The sequence below is a fragment of the Spermophilus citellus genome (assembly GCF_964194105.1).
Source record: "Spermophilus citellus genome assembly, chromosome: 3".
Taxonomy (NCBI): domain Eukaryota; kingdom Metazoa; phylum Chordata; class Mammalia; order Rodentia; family Sciuridae; genus Spermophilus; species Spermophilus citellus.
In genome coordinates, this window is record NC_138184.1 from 114,021,653 (window position 1) to 114,041,154 (window position 19,502).

General features: G+C 56.6%; 1 protein-coding gene across 4 annotated transcripts in view; it reads right to left on the bottom strand.

The window, feature by feature from the left end:
• Window positions 1-3,291: 3,291 nt before the first annotated feature.
• Window positions 3,292-19,502, bottom strand: part of HPS4 (HPS4 biogenesis of lysosomal organelles complex 3 subunit 2) — a 28,260-nt gene continuing 12,049 nt past the window's right edge. Inside the window, exons 7-14 of one of the 4 annotated variants that reach the window (XM_081284561.1) lie at window positions 18,551-18,645; window positions 16,766-16,838; window positions 14,794-14,830; window positions 14,026-14,122; window positions 12,607-13,522; window positions 7,649-7,781; window positions 7,157-7,265; window positions 3,292-4,458 (exon numbers count right to left, since the gene is read on the bottom strand). In XM_081284561.1, coding sequence (XP_081140687.1) covers window positions 4,287-4,458; window positions 7,157-7,265; window positions 7,649-7,781; window positions 12,607-13,522; window positions 14,026-14,122; window positions 14,794-14,830; window positions 16,766-16,838; window positions 18,551-18,645 — 1,632 coding nt within the window. In that variant the 3' untranslated portion in view covers window positions 3,292-4,286. Of the gene's footprint in view, window positions 4,498-7,156; window positions 7,266-7,648; window positions 7,896-12,606; window positions 13,523-14,025; window positions 14,123-14,793; window positions 14,831-16,765; window positions 16,839-18,550; window positions 18,646-19,502 lie in introns of those variants that run through there. The other 3 variants (XM_081284560.1, XR_014020876.1, XM_081284562.1) reach the window with 3 other exon arrangements.

Genomic DNA, 19,502 nt, shown 5'->3' on the forward strand with positions numbered 1-19,502 from the left:
GGCCAGGACCCAGGCATTTGCCTGGGAGTGCTCCTCCCAGCCACCAGGACGGCGGGACAGGGGGGAAGGGCTGCCTCTGGCCCTGCTTCTCTCTCAGGAGCCAGCGTCCCTTCTGCTGAAACCACACCAAGCCACCCAAGCTTAAAGTCTCCTCCTGGCCCAGACCTTGCAGCCCTGCATGGCCCTTCGTGGGGGCCACCTCTCCCACTCCCCGCACTGCCCTCTGGAAGGACGGGCGCCTGGGATCACCAGCACCAGTATTGCATTTGTAGGCGGGTGTATTAGTTTCCTTGGCTGCTGTAACAAATGATCTCAGTGTCTTAAAGCAAACGAGATTCATTGTCACGGTTCTGGAGGCTGGACGTCCAAGATCGGTCTCACTGGACCTCATTCCACGTGTTCATAGTCACATACCCACCCTCTGCGGGCTCCAGGGTCCATTCCTTACCTTTCCCAGCCTCCAGTGGCTGCGGGCTTCCTGACAACCTCCACCAAGAGAAACACCAGCGAGGGTGACTTCAACAAGGATCCCAGTCTCGCTGGGCACCACGGTGCACACCTGTAATCCCAGCTTGGGAGGCAGAAGGATAAAAAGTTTGAGGCCAGCCTCACAACTTAGCGAGGCCCTAAGGAACTTGCTGAAACCCTGTCTCTAAATAAAAAGTAAAAAGGGCCGGGGATGTGGTTCAGGGGTCAAGCACTCCTGGGTTCAATCCTGGTACCAAAAAAAAAAAAATGCCAGTCTCCTTTAGCTACCACACTGTCTGTCACTGTCACTGTGGTGGTGGCAGGAGTACTGGATGCCTAGATGCTTCCTCCGGGGGAAGAGGCAGCTTGACTAGGTGCCAGTGTTTCCCTAGGGAACAAAGGGCCTTTCCCAGTGGAAATCCGAAGGCCACTATTAATCTCTCCCAGGAACTTGAGTCCCACAGTGCACAAGGGCAGGAACCCTGCAGGGACTGACCCCATCAGAGCCTCCTGCTCCCCTGCCTCCCATGGCTTCTGCAGGCTCTACAGCAGCATTCTAGATTGGGAGGCCAGTGAAGCCAGCGTGGACCGTCCCACACAGGCCACCTGCCCCGCCGCCACAGGAGGGCGGGCAGACAGGTGGACGGGTGGGCGGTGCTCCTGCTGCAGGAACATGCTGTGTGGCCCCCGGGGTCTCTGCTCTGGGGCGTCTCACTCATTTTGAGGGTGTGGGCCTGTGGCTGTCGCTCAGAGCCCCAGATGCCTGAGACGTTGGACAGGAAGCTGGGGGTTGGGCATTCTTTTTCCTGCCACTTCTAAGCCACTGTCACCTAGCCTTGGCGATAACGCTGCAGCTCCCTGACCTCTGGGGCTCTGGGCACAGGACAGAGGCTCCGTGGCTGCCTGTGCTGGGACCTCAACCCCAGGAGGGTGGGCTTCAGAGGCCTTTCCATACCCACAGGCCGCCTGCCTGAGGCTCTATTGGCAAAGGGTTACCACACAGGAGGCACCGTGGGACTGTCTCACACTGGGGGCCACTCCCAGGTTACTAAATCAGCACTGGTGTGAGGGGGTGCCCTTTCTTCCCGCTCCCACCCTTCCCTAGGACCAGGGAGGGATTCTCCCCCAGCATCCTTCCCCAGGCCGGTCTGACCCAGGGCTCCCGGCAGGCCACAGGCACCTGTCCCCAAGAAGCTGGGCATGGTGGGCCCAGGTAACTGGCAGCAGGAGACAGCTGGGCCTCTGGGAGCCACCCTGGGAGGAAGCCCACTCTGAGGAGGGGGGTGAGTGGAAAGCCACCAGGGCAGGTCCCAGAGGGAGGCAAGGGGGACCAGCTGGCCATCCGTACCAGCTCTGTCTGGGCCTTGTGGAAGATGCGGGCGAGCTCACAATTTGTGGCTGTCCAGCCTGAGTCTGCGAGGAGGAACCGCAGGTAGCTGGGATCCCAACTGAAGCTCTGAGCCCAGGGTGATGAGCAGCGTGGCTGGGTGCGGGGGAGGTCCCTGCCCTACAACTGGAACCCGGACAGGTGTGTGGAGATAGGCGTGCATGTGTGTCCTTGTCCTGCTGTGCCACGTTACAACAGGGGCTTCAAGTGCATGTATTACACCTCAATTTCTGTAGGTCGGGACAGTGGCTCGGGTTGGCATTCTGGGGGCTGCACGGGGCTGGAGGATGTGCTTGCAGCAGGTTCACGGGGCGGCTGGCCCACTCAGGCACAGGACTGCCTCAGGACGGCCCAGGGGGGCCTCTGTGGTCCTCGCACTTCAGCGCACCCTTTGTGGTCAGGACTCGGCTTTGGGGTGGGCCTTCACGGGAAGCCCTGGCTGCCTGCTGTCCTGCTTTCTAAGAAACGGATGCATTTTGTATCCAAAGCAGCCTGTGGAATTGGGTGAGAAGGGAGGTTTGTGAAGTTAAGACTGGGACCCGAGGCTGGCTGGGTGGCTGGGTGGCTGACATTCAGCCCCGGGCAAGGGGCAGCCAAGGACATTCTTAGGAAGCACGGCTTGCTTGGAGGCCATGAGATGGCTCTGGACTCTGACTTCCGCCACATAACACTGTAACAGGTTGTGATTTCACCAAGTTCGAGACTGGGTTCCAAGTTCCAGAGGCTCCATTAGCAAAAGGAAGAGCAAGGCTGCTCCTGAGCGCCCCCGCCAGGAAAGGCAGGAACTGCAGCCAAGTTTGCTGTGGGGTGTGCCCGAGGGGCCGGCATGGAAACAGGAGTGAAACCCCAGCAGAGGACAGTGCGAGTTTATCCTAGTTTGAGGCAGCAGCCTCCTCCATCACCTGCAGTGGCGGGAGGGACCCTAGGGAGAGGAGGTGACGTGGGCCTAAGGAGCTGGCACTCACAGGCGCAGAGGCCGCAGCTCCTCCCCGGCAGAGGGCTGGTCCCTGCGCGTGGCTCCTTTCCTGGCCACAGGGATCACAGGGAAGGAAAAAGCACAGGCACAGCAGAGACCACGGCTGCCCCTGTGCTCACGGCGCGGCCACCTGTGGATTCAACCAACCACACATCAAAGTCACCTGGAGAAACAGTCCTGTCCACACTGAGCAAGGGCAGGCCCTCCTCGTCGTCAGTCCCTCACTATGCAGGGTGACGGTGTCCTTGGCACTCACGCAGGTTTGCGAGAACCCCAGAGGTGACCAGAGCACGCAGGAGGACGTGCGTGGGTTGTAAGGGACTCAGTGTCCTAGACTGGAGCATGATGGGGGCTCTGGGAGCCACGCCGACACCGGGGGGTGCCGTGTGCATACACCTCACATGAACATGGTGGAGCTCACCTGAACTGCCACTAGAAATGTCACTCTTCAGCCACTGACAACTCTTTGACATGTGTTTTATTTTTAGCCCTTGGAAACCTGTTTCAAGAAAAGACAACAGGTCATCGACACCACTGCTCCCAACGTGACTTGCTCCACCAGGGGTCCTAAGGGCATCTTGGTGTTTCCAGCAAACCTGGACAGCTCTGACCCGTGTCCTGGACCCCAGCGCCTGACCACCTTGCAGGGGCTCTGCCAGGGGAAGGTCCACTCTCCCCCTCACAGCTGCTGGGAACTCGGTTGGGGACTGCTTTGCCCCGAGGGTCATGGGAACTCCCGTTGGGGACACCAATGGAAGGAAGCAGCCACAGAGCTGCTCCTGATGAAGGCAGCAAGGTTGGTCCTGCTGTCCCTGCCCTTCCCTCCTCCAGTGTGGATCTTCTGAAGTGCCACCTGCAGTCGGGGCTCCTCTGGCACCGTCAGACTGAGGACCAGCACAGGGCTTTGCGCAGCCCCCTCCAGGGAGCCCCTCCCCACCTGCAGCCCCTCCCTGGAGGAGGGTGAGACCTGAGAAATGAGGGGGACAGCTGGTAACAGACCCGCCCTCCTCATCGGGACACCTCACCCTGCCCACCTTGTGATGGGGTTGAACAAACACCCTGGACTGGGGACAATTAGGTTCTAGAATACAATGCCAACTCAGACTGCAGCACCCTTCAGGCTGGGATGAACAGAAGCAGGGACATCAAAAGCCTCCGGCCCAGAGTGATAGGGAAACAACCAACCCTGAGCTTCTTTGGTACAAGGACCTAGCAGCCATCCTGGCCCCATATGGCCAAAGAGGGCGCTTACCAAACTGCGCCACGTCTGCAGACCCCGAGGACCCCCATTTACCCACAGCCCAGGCTGGGAAGGGAGTGGCACTCGGGGCCCCTTCCCTGGAACAGGGCACTCCACGAGCAGCAGACGGCGCGGGCCTCACTGAGGGCAGAGCTCCCCTTGCTGGCGCTGTTCAAGGTCACTGCTCCTCATGACCCCGTGGCTGCGGACACAGTTCAGAGCAAGTTCACCCCGTGCTTCAGCAGCTTCTGCCTGGCTCGGCCGGGGAGGCTGAAGGCGCTGTCCTCGGGGCTGGGGAAGCCGGAGCTCCGGGCCACGGCTGCCAGAGGCTGGAAGTAGGTCTCCTGGGCGGGGGTGCAGCAGGCGAACACGGTGGTGGAGGCGTTCCTGGGGAAGGAGGGGAAGCAGCCCCGTGGTGCCCTGGGCCTCGCAGCCCACACAGGGCCCACCCAGTGGTCAGGGTGTCATCTGATGTGGGTTGGGACTCTGTTTGTTCACTTGAGTTACAGGCCTCAGTGCCAATGACCGTCTTCCCTTCTCTCAACCCCCAGGGGGCTGGGACGGTCCACGGCAGCCAGGAAGGGCTGCACCCAGGGCCAGCAGGAGCAGCTACGGACTCAAGCAGAAGGACGGCCTCCCTGCGGCCCTCGGCCGTTCCCAGAGCCTCTGCTCACTCCCCAAGTCAGCCTCGGGAGTGGCAGGACTGTCCCCCTGGACACCTGGCGCAGGGGCCCAGCTGCCCTCCTTTCCAGTGATGCAATGGCAGCATAGGAGGAAGGTGGGAGGACCTAGGGAAGGCCAGATGGGCTGGGGGAGCGTGGTTACAGGATAGGGGGATGTGACAGCGGCAGCAGGAAACCTGGGGACACAGAAGAGGAGGGACAGGGGCACAACACAGAGGAGGCCCCATTGGTGACCCCCTGGCTCCTGCTTCCTTCCATCTCAACCTAGTTTCCCACTGGCCTGTCTCCCCAGATCCATCATGAAGGGGAGGCTCAGGGCTCATGGGCTCCCTCCTCTGGCTCCTCCCGCGGCGACCCCAGGGGCCTGAGGGAGGCCTCTGTGGAAGGGCAGTGCGGGTGCCTCATGGCTGTGAGAGGCACTGGGGCCTGGCAGGTACAACGGGGCCTGATCACGCACACCTGGCGCTGATCCCAGCCCCGCTGCTCCCTGGCTGTGTGCCCTGTGCTGAGACCACCTTTCTGAGTCCTCGCTCTCCTGTGCACCAAGGACACGGCCTCCCCACACCGAGGGTGTTTTAAAGGTCACATGGTAGAAATACAGACGTGAATTTCTCAGCACACAGCGAGGGTTCAAGACAGGCGGCTGCTGCCCCCATCAGCAGGAAGACCACCTCCCAGCGTGTGACGTTACAGCATCAAGGCCCTCTTGGCTCCAAGGCAGGTGGCATGTTGCAGCCCCCAGCAGCTGGTGGAGCAGATGCTGACATTTCACTCATTGCCACCTCCCACGGAACGTCACACGCCCCAGCACAAGCAGGTCCCAGCCACTGACTGCAGATGCAGATCACATCCAGGTGGCCCGTGGGGCAGCCCTGAGCTACAACAGGAAGACGCACTAGGGTGGGAAGACAGAAACGCCAGCCCAGCGGCACCAGGCAGGGAAATACCTGGTGCTCAAGCAAGGCATAAGACGGTTACATCATCCCTGCCAAGAAACCTGTGCCTCGGTGGGCCCAGGGCCCACGGCCCCACCTGCCCACACTGCTCCCAGCTGAAACCTGAGGGGAACAACGTGCACTTCAGAATCATAAGTTCAAATCCCAGCCCTGCCACAGAAAAAGAAGGTGACCCTGCGGTAAGTGGTTGATCTTATATGTGCTTTAACTTCCTCATCTGAAATATGGGGAAAAAGCCAGCATGGTGGCACACGCTGGTTATCCCAGCGGCCTGGGAGGCTGAGGCAAGAGGATTACAAGTTCAAGGCCAGCCTTAGTAATTTAGTGAGACCTCAGCAATTTAGCAAAGCCTTGCCTCCAATTTAAAAAATAAAAGGGGCTAGCATATAGCTCAGTGGTAGAGCCCCCCTGGGTCCAAGCCACAATACCACACACAGAAAAGACAATACAAAAATGACCCAAATCATTACAAGGCACTCCCACTCTGACCCTCTCACCTGCCTTGTTTCCTGCTTACAGTTTCCTAACAGAAGCTTGTAGAAAGGAAAAACAATTAGGTTGCCTCACACTGCAAATTACAATAATTGGCAGACTGTTTCTACCGGCAGGGGTGTGCTCAAGAGGTGCGACCATGAGAAACAGCAACCAGGAAACAGTGCACTAGGAGGACACTATTTCCTAGAAGGATACTAACGCATTTAAAATAAAAATAAAACTGCAGTAACACACTAAACTCAGAAATGCGGTTATTTCTTGGGTGTGTGACGGCTGAGGGAGAAAGCACACATCACAGGTCTCTAAGAAGTTGACATGCTTCTTCTTATTATTATTATTATTATTTTGGTACCAGGGACTGAACCCAGGGGCACTGACCACTCAGCCACATCCCAGCCTTTTATATTTTTATTTAGAGACAGGGTCTCATTTAGGTGCTTAGAGCCTCCTTAAGTTGCTGAGGCTGGCTTTGAACTTGAGATCCTCCTGCCTCAGCCTCCCGAGATGCTGGGATTACAGGTGTGTGCCAAGTGGCCAACTATGAATGCTTTTATCGCTGTTTTTTTTAATACTTATTTTTAAATTTTAGGTGGACACGTTATCTTTATTTTACATTTATGTGGTGCTGAGGATAGAACCCAGTGCCTCATGCATGCTAGGCGAGTGCTCTACCACTGAGCCTCAACCCAGCCCCTATCGCTTTTTTTTTTTTTTTTTTTTAATTAGGAAGAGAGCAACACTATTTCAATACCACTTGTGGCCAGCAAACAGCTAGCCTCCTCCCTAGGAACAGGCACAGAACCATGACAGGGAGGGACCCAGGAAAGCCCTATCACGTGACTGCCTGGGAATAGAGGTGGCAGCGATGGAACAGGTAAAGGGAGCCCTTGGAGAGAGTAATCAGGATGGGCTTCCGCGGGTGAGGTGCTCTGGGGCATCGGGGAGGCTCACCTGGCGGTCATTTCGTACAGCGCAGGCAGCCGGGCAAAATCCGAGTGCATGAGGCTGACGGCCTGGAGGAAGCGGCGGTCCTGGGGGGTGGCCGCCTGTGGCAGGTTCGCTTGCAGGAGAGGACAGAGATGGTGAAGAGCAGACCCCTCCTCCCATGGCCCTAAGTCCTGTGCGGGACCTGAGTGGTGCCCGGCTTAGGGCCGTGACGGGGGCGGGGACCAGGTGCAGGGGGCGGGCCTATTGGGCCCCCACGAGTAACACCGGCTCCTACACAGAGATCCAAAACTGTGGGGTAGACCTCAGAGACACCTGCCCAAGTGCAACGCCTCTCAAAATGGGAAACCACCAGCCCCCCTCCCCCCTTCCAAAAAAAAGGACAAGCAAGGGAAGGAGTGTTTGCCAGGTGAGCCTGGCACCTCACCCGCCACCGCAGGTCCCAGGGCTGCGCACCCTGGAGGGGCCCCATCTCGCCAGCCCGCCGGCGGCCCTTACCCGAGAGCACGCTCTGGACGCGGTCGTAGTGCGTGAAGGTGTAGGTGCTGCGGGCGGGGCCCGCCTCCTCGGCCGGCAGCGTCTCCTCCAGGTGCACCTCCAGCCCGTTCAGGGACGCCAGGCTGCTGCGGTACTGCAGGGGGCGGGGAGAGGCGGGGGCTGCAGGGACCACGGGCGGCCGGCAGGGCCTTGGGTTTGCCCAGGACTTGGTTTAAAATTCATCCCGCCAGGAGCTCCCAGCGGCTGCCTGATTAGGCAAAAATGAACTCTGAGCGGCGCTTTAGCGGCTTTTAAGGAAGTACTTACACCCTATGTTCTGATGTTTAAAAGGATCATATTGTGGAAAAATAGGAAAAGTGAGTAAAAAGGAATTTAAAAAGAAAAAAACAGCAGAGAAAAACTGCTCATGGGGGGTGGGGCTCAGCGGTAGAGCGCTTGCCCAGCAGCCCAGCACGTGCGAAGCTCTGGGTTCCCTCATCAGCACCGTATAAAAATAAATGAAGGTATTGTGTCCAACTAAACAAGTTGGCTGCTCATGATCTCACTAGTCCTCAACCCCCGCGAATGCCCCCCCCCCACTCCCTCCGCATGTCTCCCACTGGCGACTCCCAGGGGTCCACTAGCGGGAGATTCTCACGTGGCCTTGTGGACTCTGGTGCCTCCAGAATGTGCCACTCCCAGAAAGGCTGACAAGTGTGGCTTTCTGTGCTGGGTGATTCAGAGGAGGAAGGCCCACAGGAGGGGAGGCCCAGGCACCTGTACTTTCAAAACTCCTGGTGGAGCAGCAGTGTGTAAAAACTGTTGAACACACTGGACTGCACTGCTCTATTTATACTTTTTTTGGGGGGGAGGGGGTACCAGGGATTGAACTCAGGGGAACTTGACCACTGAGCCACATCCCCAGCCCTATTTTGTCTTTTATTTAGAGACAGGGTCTCACTGAGTTGCTTAGTTCCTCACTATTGCTGAGGCTGGCTTTGAACTAGCAATCCTCCTGCCTCAGCCTCCTGAGCTGCTGGGATTATAGATGTCACTGAGTCCTGTTAATTATTCTTTATATAGCAATTATGGGATCAAACCATAAATAGTACTGGATGCTTTAATCCTAGTGCTACAGCATGGGCTGCTCTCCTCACCCTAACTGCTGTGCGGGGTTCTTCAAGTCCCATTCAGGGCTGGACAGACATCAGTCACGTCCTGACAGACTCTGCTGAAATGGGCCTCCTGGGGCTGCTTCAGCCACAAGAAGGCCACTATTCCTGAGCATTGGGCAGTTCCCAGGCAAAGGACATCCTGGCTCCCTCTCCTCCCAGCCAGATGACCAGGGCAAGCCACAGAATTTTCTAGGCTCCATTCGTTGTTCATGTGCAGAATGAGAACACCACTTGACTGGTGCGTGCGCTGGAGAAACAGCCCAGACACAGTCCTCTGTGCGCCCCAGAGCGCCTCTGGCAGGACAGTTTCATACAGTCCAGAAAGTGAACATGCCCATCATCAAAGCAGCGGGACACAGTCAGACCTGGTGGTGCACACCTGCAACCCAGCAATGCGGGAGGCCTGAGGCAAGCCTCTGCAACTCAGTGAAACGTCTTCCCAAAATTGAAAAATAAAAAGGGCTGGGGATGTGGCTTGGTGGTGGAGCACCCCAGGGTTAAACGCCAGTACTAAAAGAAATTAAGAAGTGGGATCTTTCACGTGCACACACAACTCGCTGATGGATTATTTCAACAAAAAAACAGGGGCACGCAAAAAGTGCAGAGATGCAAATGCATCTCCTGGAGAGCGTGCACTGGGGTCAGATGAGTTTTTCTATTCCAAAGTCTTAGAATGCCTCGTGGAGTCCCACAGGTTTGATGTGCATGGTTCATCTCACACACTCATCTTTGCACCCAATGCCCAAGAGAGAGCCTGGCTCCCGGCAGGTACTCAGCAGACACCTGTGAGGTGAACACATGGGCACTGCCAGTGCTGGGCACTCTCCACGTCTGTGCTCTCTGTTCAAATTGAGGTGCAGAGTTCAACAAAAGGATATGTGCTCAGGAAAGACAAGTACGGGCTCTGTGTTCAGATTTCTGGGATACCTAACAGCATTGTGTGCTAATGAGCCTGGCTCTGGAACAGGTGTGTGCACGTGAGTCTACGTGGGCACCTATGAGCGTCCACCAGGAGCTGAAGCCACAGCTCTGTCGGAAGTATCTGGACCCTGGGAACCTGCCAACAGCCATCCCTCATAACTTGAGTTGGTGCCCAGAGGGAGGGACAACAGAAAAGAGAGCCATGCCAAATCCCATTTTCCCTACAGGCCTGGAGCTCTGCTTCCAGAATCTTCTAACTTGTTCTCAAGATAAAACCACTTAACTGCGCACAGTTCACGGTAAGATGTCTGTTGTGTCAGAGGCCACGGGGACAACTCTTCACAGGTGAGAGAAAGCTCTCATGCTGAACCATGCTCGACAGAATGGGCTCTGGGCTCAGTTCAGCCCTGCTTGCTTCTGCACAGCCTGAGAGCCGAGGATGGGTTGTTTTCATTTGGTTGGGAAAAAGTCACCTGAATGACACTGTGCATGGAAACATATGAGGTCCCCATGTCCAGATGAATGAGTATTGTGGCGCTCGGCCACACCCCCATTCACTTGTGGCCTTCGGCTCTCACACAACCTGCAGGACTGAGAGCTGCACAAAGCCGCTTTCCGGCTCTGGGTGTAACAAGTTCCCCAGCCCCTGATTCACAGGGCAGTCCTCAGGACAGCCCGGGAGACACAGAGCTGGCAATTTCTGGACGCTCACAATGTGCCCTGGGGAAGTAGCAGCGAGGCCCGAGTTTACCCAGAAGCACCAGTTTCCTGTTGTGGGGGAGGGGCATGCTTGTCCACAAGGCAGTTTGTGAAACTCACCCGACCGCACGACCCACGCACACAGCTCACTGTCCTAATGGAGCGATGAATAATTTACCTCATCACTGCATTTGAAGGGCAATGAGATTACCCTGGGCTCTGAGCCTTGGCTCTGAGCAGTGGCTCCGTGCTGCCCCCTAGTGGGAACCCACTGGGTTCCCTCTGAAGCCACCCCCAACCCCGGCCTCCTGGCTGCTCCTTCCTCCCACCACCTGCAAACCTAGAGAGCTGGAAATTGATTCACCAAGAGATAGGCTGGCAAAAGGACGCAAAGGCACCTTAGTGGCATGTGACATAATCAAGGCGCACTTTCAAAGGGGGTGCGCTCGCTATTCCATCTGGCTGTACTGGACCATTCTGCAGGGTTCTGGCCTCCCAGACGGCAGCAGCACGCTGCAGGGAAATCAGGTCAAGTATGTTCTCCGAAGGGCGAGGACCAAAAGGTACTGAAAGGTCTCTCCTGATTGTAAGGGAGACCTTGGTTCTGATGAACAACCCCCTCTCCAACCATCAGGCTGGTCAAAGTCAGTCACCCCCCACTCCTTTAGAAAAGTCGAGCTTTTCTTCTTTCACAAAGCTTGTCCACTTCCTGGGGCCCAGCCAGCACCAAGCCTCCCCCAGATACCCACTCATGGAGGCTTTTGTCATAACAACGTGGATGGCCTCAATGACCCCCTTCCCACCTATCAAGACAAGAGCAGATGAGTCGGGGACAGAGAGGTTGAGACAAGGAAGAAGCAGCTGGCAAGAACTCTGGAGCCACCACTTGCAATGAGGCTTCTACCTCCGCCAGGCTCAGAGCTCTTACCCTGAGAAGGGAGCCATGACCTGGGGGAACCCTGCAGAGCTTAGCTGCAGTCAGAGGGAGAGCGCGCTCAGCACAGGCGAGTGCAGCACACACCTCCTCAGCAGCCTGGGCGGTCTTTTTCCTTGGGGTGGGGCTGGGGGCAGAGTAGAAAGAGATCTGCCCAGTCTACTACACCCACACACCAGGCCTCCAGAACAACTATCCCAAGGTCTGGTACTGTGGGCCAGAGCACCAGGACACCTGCAGCGCTAGTCCTCTTCACTGTCGCAGGAGGGGCAGGAGTCACTAAGAGTTGTGGGGAATGTGGACACGGGACGCACACGAGCCATGACTCTAGGGTCTGAGGAAAGGGGACAGATGAGCCAGGCAGCTCTAGAGGAGCAGGCTCTTGCTGGCAGCTCTGTGCAGCCTCCCTCCTCCCATCCTCCACCTCCAAGGTGACTTGCTCATTTGTGGAGGGTCACAAGCCCTGCATGCTAATAAGATGGGCCTGGGATAATATAGATTTAAGAATAAAAACAAGCCCCAGGACACCACTGCCCTGCAGCAATTTCAACCTGCTGTTCCTCCTGCTGCACTTTCTCTGCCAACCAAAGCACGGCTGTTACTATAGCAACTGAATCTCCAGCGTGGGCCCAGGCCCCAGAGAAGGTCAGCTCACATTGCATTGTGTGGATGATGCAGTGACTGCAGAGGAACCTTCCAGAGCCAGTTAGGACTTCAGATGCCCCAGGCCCTCTAGGAAGGCACAGTGGGTCACTGTGTGTAGTGGTGGGGCTGAGGTGAGAGTGCAGGGTTTCTAGGGGACTCCCGGGGTGCAACCCCTGCAGAGCAGATTCCACCTGCATGCAACCTGGAGCTGCGCAGCCAGGAAACCAGGCCAGCACAGGGGTGTCACAGTGGCCCTGCCCCACCCCTGCCCGTACCATCTCGCTGCCCCTGGGCTACTGATGAGGAAGCAGAGGCTCAGGGAGCAGCACCACCCTGGAGAGTGAGAGTTGGGACCCCAGCCACTGAGACCAGAGGAAGTGGAAGTGGGAGAGAAGCCACATCTGGGTACCTCTGCAGCTGCCCTGCGCCGTGTGCTCATCCCTCACTGCCCCAGGAGACCCCAGACACAGCTCCGACCCTCGGCCCAGCTGCAGAGACACAGGCCCTGCGCGGGTTGAGCTCGCTAGGGGAGGAGCGGCCTGACCATTATTTCAAGCAGGAAGGGAGAGGACAGAGGGCTGGGGAGGGGCTCTGGAGACACTCACCACCTCCTCAATGGCGGCGCCATCTCCCAGCAGCGGCTCCTCGGCCAGCAGGGACAGCACCAGGCCCTTGACGCTGTGGGTGTATAGGTTCATCTGCACAAGTCCCGTGTGGGACCCTGCTGCGGCCAGCATGCAGTCCACTCTGTCTGCAGAGGGCCTGTCACCCTGAGGGTTGGCTGAGTTTGAACTGCCCTCCAATCCAGGGCCCTCGAGGCTCCTGTGGACCCCGTCGACACCCTGAGCCACACCCTGCTCCCCGCAAGACAGCTCAGTCTCTCTCTGCCCTGGATCTGGGCAAGGCGGTGGCAAGGGCCTGCTGGTCCTTCTGGGGAGAGGATCTGCTCCAGGAACAAGGGTGTGGCCACTGGTGGCAGGAAGGTCCTCACCCTGTTCTAGGACTCCGTTCTGGGTGAGTGTCTCAGGAGGGGCAGGAGAGAAGAGGCTGCTGACAGCTGAGTCCTCAGGCACTGTGGGCTCCAAACTGGTGGCACCATTCACAGGTTCTTGGCTGCAGGGACCTCTGCCACCCAGGGCACACACATGTGGGAAAGCAAGATGGCCTGAAGACGGTCCTTCTTCATGAGCTTCTGGAATGTGGACTTCAGACAAGTCCAGCTCTCCCTCGGGAAAGCCTGGCTCCTGCAGCGAGCAGCTGAGGCCAAGACCCTGGCTCTGGACCAGGCTGCGCAGTCCCGCAGACCCAAGGGGCTCCAGCTCCCAGCCAGGCACATGCCCATTCTCCTGCCTGCCACTTGGCCGGGCTCTCCCTGGGCTCAGAGGCGCTGGAGTGGTCACTGGCATACAGGACACAGATTCCGCGTGCCTCGTGGCATGTTCCTTTGGGGCAGATGTGCCCCGACTCTTTGTAGTGTGCTGGGCCGGAGTGTCCTGGAGTCGGGCTGAAGGCGTGGGAGAGCTAGGGAGAGGACAGTGGGTGTGAGAAGGCCAGCAGTGGAGAGGGGAGGGAAGCACTGACCCCTGAGAGGCCCGGGAGGAGTGGAAGCTGGGCCCACAGAAACCAACTCCAGGAGTGAAGGAAGACAACGCCCAGGGTTGATGCTCCATGTAGTGACGACAGGATCACCTACTGCACATGGGAGCCACCCACACAGAGGGTCTCCTGTGTGTCAGGCCCTCTACTGGGAGCTGTACACACACATTATGGGGTCCACTTGATGGATGAATAAGCTGGGGCTCAGGCAGGGAATGGACTTCCTCAAAGTCCCCTGCTGATAAGGAAGAGGTCTGGGACATGGGACCCACTGTCCTCTTAACCACACCACACCCCTGTGACCAGCACCTGCAGTTACAGATGGAGCCGAGCAGGTCAGAGTAGGAGCAGGAGGGCTGAGGAAGGGTGGGAAGTCCCAGGTTTGTCTCAGGGGCTGCAAGATGAACCCCTATGAGCTCCTCACCTACCCAGGCACCCGCTCCGCTGGGAACTCTCGGAGGCTCACAGCTTCCTCTTCGGTCACGAAGACAGGTGTGATCAGAACATTCGGGGGGAACGCTGTTCCTGGAATTGCAAAGAATCGTGGGAAAGCTCTCCGCACGGCCAGGGGAAACAGAGGCAGGGACTGTCCTTGGGTTGCTGCATCCAACCGCTACCTGCCCCCCACCCCCAGGCTTGGACAGCAGCGTTGGAAATGCATCCCCAGCCAGACAAAAAGCCACAAAACTGTAGCTCAAGTTCTGTGACCAGCAAGGAAAGAGCCTGTGCAGACAAGGCTACTGCCAGCTGTGGGCCAGGGAAACAGTCAGTGGAAGAAAGTCGAGTGGCCCTTAGTGAGAAAAACGCTTCCGACTGACACGGATCAGCCCTCAAGTAGAGCTCAAAATGAAACCAAGTCCTCTGGGGACACCTCTGTGTCCTGCAAAAGGGCCTTTGGGCAGTCTCCGCCTTCCTTACCTTTTCCCCATCACCAGCCCCTGGAACCTAAACATGCGGTGTCACAACACTGAGTTGGGGAGGGTCTGACGCAGGGAGCCGGAGGGCGCGCCTGGACCTCCAGCTTGACAATCAGGACTCAGCCGGGCAACTACCTGTTCCCCAGGCCCTACCAGACCCATTTTCCTAATCTTCAGAGCAGAGGAAAGGAGCATACGGCACTGGTGGCCTTTACGTGGCTTATCCAGTGAAAGGCGGCGTATAAGAGTGCCTTTCCCAAATGCCACCACGCCACTTACCCGCTTCCTGTGGGGCGGCCCCTGCTGTGGAGAGTCTCTGAAAACAAACAGGCACACAGGTCAGCTCGGGGCGCCGCGTGCTCCTCTTGACCTGACCACGAGGAACCTGTGCCATCTGCTCACAGGACCTGGCCAAGCCCAGGGAGCTTGTCCCAGCCACATGCCAAGAGCCTGGCAGATGGAAAAGAAGCTCCCCCAAGCTGTTGGCTCCTGCCACGGCTGGGCGGAGGCGGGGTCTGTGCCTCTCAGGCTGCCAGGCAGCGCCCACCAGCTTCAGGCCCAACTCAGTCCTGTCTTTCCACAGGAAGAACAAGTGGGGGTCTGTGTTCTTTTACATCTTTGGGGACTTCACATTCTAGAGAGGAGCCACACATGCCCCCACCCCAACAAGAACTCATACCAAGTCCATCACAGCAGACACGGGGCAGGCCTGTGACCCTCGCCCTAGAAGACAGACACATCTCCTGCTTATTCTGGTCCAAGATCAAGGCTAGAAACTGAAGGGTTTTTTCTCAAACCTCAACCTAAAGGTGCCAAAAGGATCCACCAAAACAAGACAAAACCAAAACACAACACAGACTGCTCCTCTAGCCAAAATGACTCATGTGAAATGACGTGGCTGGCTTTCTCTGCTGGGAATCTTAAAGCCAGGCTTTTGCTTGAGGTTACCAAGCCATACGGAAGTTCATTCTAGACAAAAATGCTTTAAAAAAGAATAACATATAATCCCTAATCTTCAAGCAAATAATACTGTTAGCATATTTAAGCATTTTTCTTCTAAGTCCTTGTGGGGGTTTTTTATACTTTTGAGACATAAAATTTGATTTTTCCACTTTAAACACTAACACGCAGTTCTTTGGGCCATTTTCAATGGCTGCTAAAATCTCATCAAGTGTAAACTTGCATGGACAAGTTGACCGTCTCCCCACTTCAGACCAGTGCTGAGCATACTTTCCTGGACAGGGCGAGACAACCACTCTCCAGCTTCCTGAGCCACGTGGCTGTGCCCCAGCGGCTGGCCCTGCTGCAGGAGCTGATGGCAGTTCAATAAAGCTTTATTAGCAGCATCTGGCCCCTGGTCCAGAGCAAGCCACATCCTGCAGACAGTCAGGCAGCACCTGATTTTTCACTTTCACAAATCCTACTGTGATTGTTCTGAATGGAAACCTGTTTACTAGTTAGTCTTTTCTTAGAGTAGATCTTGAGAAGCTTCGTGTCAGGAAAAGGGTCGGGTTTCCATAAGTCCCCATCATCAACTGCTTACCACAGGGGCTCTGCTGACGGACACCCCATAGGGGTGAGGAGCCTGTCAGAGCCCACTAACACTTTAAAAAGTCTGATTTCACAGGGGTGATCCCAGCGACTCAGGAGGCTGAGGAAGGACAGCAAGCTCAAGGCCAGCCTAGGCAACGCAGTGAGACCCTGTCTCAAAAAAATAAACAAACAAGGCTAGGGTGTGCCTCAGTGGCAAAGTACTCCTGGGCTCAATCCTTGGAATGGCAAAAAATTAAAAGGACTAGAAGAAAATGTAGCAGAGCTGGCGACAGTTACCTCCTGCAGCTCGACTGTGGGCGACATTACTCTCAGGGACTATGCCGGACTGTCCTTACTAGCAGCACAATTGAATGAGCACCAAATGGAAGTGTTTTAGGAGTTGCTGTTTTCCTAGGTCCTTCTAAGGACACGTCCTTTACAGTGAGGTCCAGAAAACCCTGACACCTCTCTGACATGACAGCCGTCCCAGGGGAAAGTCTCAAGAGTCCCACTGGGGGTGGAGAAAAAAGCCATCCCAGCCCAGCGTGCAGAAGGAGACTTCTGCCTCTCCAAGGACTCCTCTCTGGAGGGACCCACACTGACAGCCAAGGGGTCCTGGTGAGACACAGGGACACAAGTGCCCCGGCCCAGCTGGCATTCAAAGTCAGCCCCCAGCTCGGGACAGGCACTCTGGCCAGGAGGGCGGGCTTCAGCATACCTGGTCCCGAGGTGCAGGCTGGTGAAGCAGGACCTTGGCTGTGAGCGAGGGCTGCAGCTGGGTGCTCACGATCCTGGGGGTGAGACAGGAACAGGAGCACCGTGAGAAGCAGCACACTGAGACCTCTGGGTTTAAAGGAGCCCATCCTTCCTTGCCGTCAAGGGCCCTGGGGACATGGCTGGCCAGGAGGTTCAATTAGTAAAGCCCTCACAAAGGCTACTCTGGGGGTCCTATCCATAGTTAGCATACCTGACCCCTAGACCAGGCTTATAGGAGGACCTACGCAAAAGGACGTGAATTACCGGGAAATGAGAAATATATTCAACACAAGTAAGTGACAACTATCCGTGAAAATCAGAGACATTACATAGATTGTGGCACAGCCAGAACACCAAAACCACAGCCCTTACAGAGCAGGTGGACCACGGGGCCTGGAGAGCAACCTCCACGCTACATCAAGCCCAGGGGCCCGCGAGCCCCCTTCTGTAGAGAGCAGAAAAAAGACAAAATCAATGCCTGTGGGCTGGGGCCGTAGCTCAGGTAGAGCACTTGGCTAGCACCATGAGGCAAGGGGTTCCATCCTCAGCACCACATTAAAAAAACAAAAAGAAAATAAAGGTGTGTCCATCTACAATAGAAAAAAATTTTTAAAAATCAATGCATGTGTCTGTGTGAAGGCAGCTCTCATCCTACAGACCTGCCAGCGCAGGAAAATTTGCATACTGCTGACTGCAAGGGGCTGAGTAGGGGACAGAGACAGGGACTTTGTGCTCTGCTGTTTCTGTGCTGGAGGTTTTCTTTTTTTTTTTTTTTTTTAATAATAAGGGCATCCATATATTCAGTCATATAATTTAAAAATACGTAGAAAATGCAAAATATCATCTTTGATTGTGAGTTACCATGTGAGCTTGAAAGCCCCACAAACCATGGCACAGCCATCCTGCTGAGAACAGGGAAGGGGCCAGGGACAGCCAGCACTGGGACCACCTCCTCCTGCCACACGTGTGATTCACTGCACGGCCCACAGAGGGTCTCCATTTCCCGTGAGAGGGAACCAAGGCTAAGCAGCCTGCCCAAGGCCACAGCACTGGGGACAGAAGCAGGATCAGGGCACCGGCAAGCCCAGAGCCCAGCCTCCAGAGCTCATGTGGAAGTGTCCGAGCATTCCTGGCCATGCAGCCACCTGGTTGGCAGGGAGCTCCAGGCCCTGGCCACCCTGCTGGGAGAGCAGAGCCTCTGGAAGGAGAGGCCCGGGAGAGCGTAGAGAGCCTCAGGCACTTTGGTTCAGGAAGAAGCCCTCCAACTATGTGAGGGGGGTGAGGACACCCAGATGCCAATCAGGATGCAGACCTGGCCATGAGGCTGGAAGGAGCTGGGCAAAGGCGTGTACGGCTGCTCTGCAGAGGCAAGCTGAATGCAGCAAGGCCACAGGGTCCTCTGGGCAGCAGGAGGAAGGCCATGGCAGACTTCCAGGACCCTTCTGCTCACAGGCTGGCTGGCCAACCCTGGGGGCTTCGTGCTGGCACTAGACCCTGGCAAGGCCCCACTGAGAACCACGTGGATCCCTCTCACAGCCCCCTCCTTTCCTGGGCACAACACCTTCCAAGTCCCAGATGTGCCCCAGGAAAGGGACAGACACCAAGTCAAACCTCAGCTACCTGTTGTTTACCAAACTAGCCCGTACAGACTGGCCAGAGACCAAGCTCCCTGCCCATGCCCGGCAGGCACTGTGGGCAGTTCTGCAGCAGAGGGTGTGGGTGGAGGAGGGGGCTCAGGGTCACTCACAGTCCTTCATAGAGGATGCACCCAGCTAGTATGTGAGGCGAGCGCTGGCAGGTCTGTAGGATGAGAGCTGCCTTCAGCAGCAGCAGCGGCTCCACCTGCACGGACAAGACCACAGCAGCCAGTAAGCATGCGCACAACCAGCCCAGGAGACCAGGGAAGAGGCTGCACAGGACGAACGGGCAGGTCCTAACTCCAAGGCTGGAAAAAGGTAGTGTCGGGCCATGGTTCTGCTCTGTCTCTCCATACCCACAACTGCTGATGCCACAAAACACCATGTTCTTAGTACAAAGCAGCATTTCTGGGAGCTGGAAGATGCAGCAAATATGGCCTATGGCTGTTCCTAAAGGACAAAGTGGGTCACTCAGGAGACCCTGACTACCAATACTAAGACCAGGTGGCAGCAACAGAGGAGAGCATGCCCTCCAAATGCAGGTCACAGAGTCAGCAAAACCTACCTGTCTGCCCTGTACTATGCAGCACAGCCCCAGGGAGGGGAGGCCTGACTGGCACTGAGCAGAGCCCATCACTCAATGCCGTCACATAAAACACAGACACCGTGGCCTTCCTTAGGCCAACTCAGCTCAGCTACACTGCCTTTGAAAGAGCCAACTGTCAGCCATGTTCGATGGCACTTGCCTATCATCCCAGTGGCTCGGGAGGCTGAGGCAGGATGCTCAAAGCCAGTCTCCACAACGGTGAGATGCTAAGCAGCTCAGTGAGACCCTGTCTCTAAATAAAATACAAAATAGGGCTGGGGATGGGGATCAGTAGTTGAGAGCCCCTGAGCTCAATCCCCGGTACCCACCCCCCAAAAAAACCCAAAAGAGTAAACTGCTCATAAGTTCCTAAAATGACAAGAACATCCCACGAACCCCATAGCCTCCTCCTGTTAAACACCCCCTGCCTGCTTGGTAGCCAGCACCTGCAAGTGCCCATGAGCTGTCACAGCCCA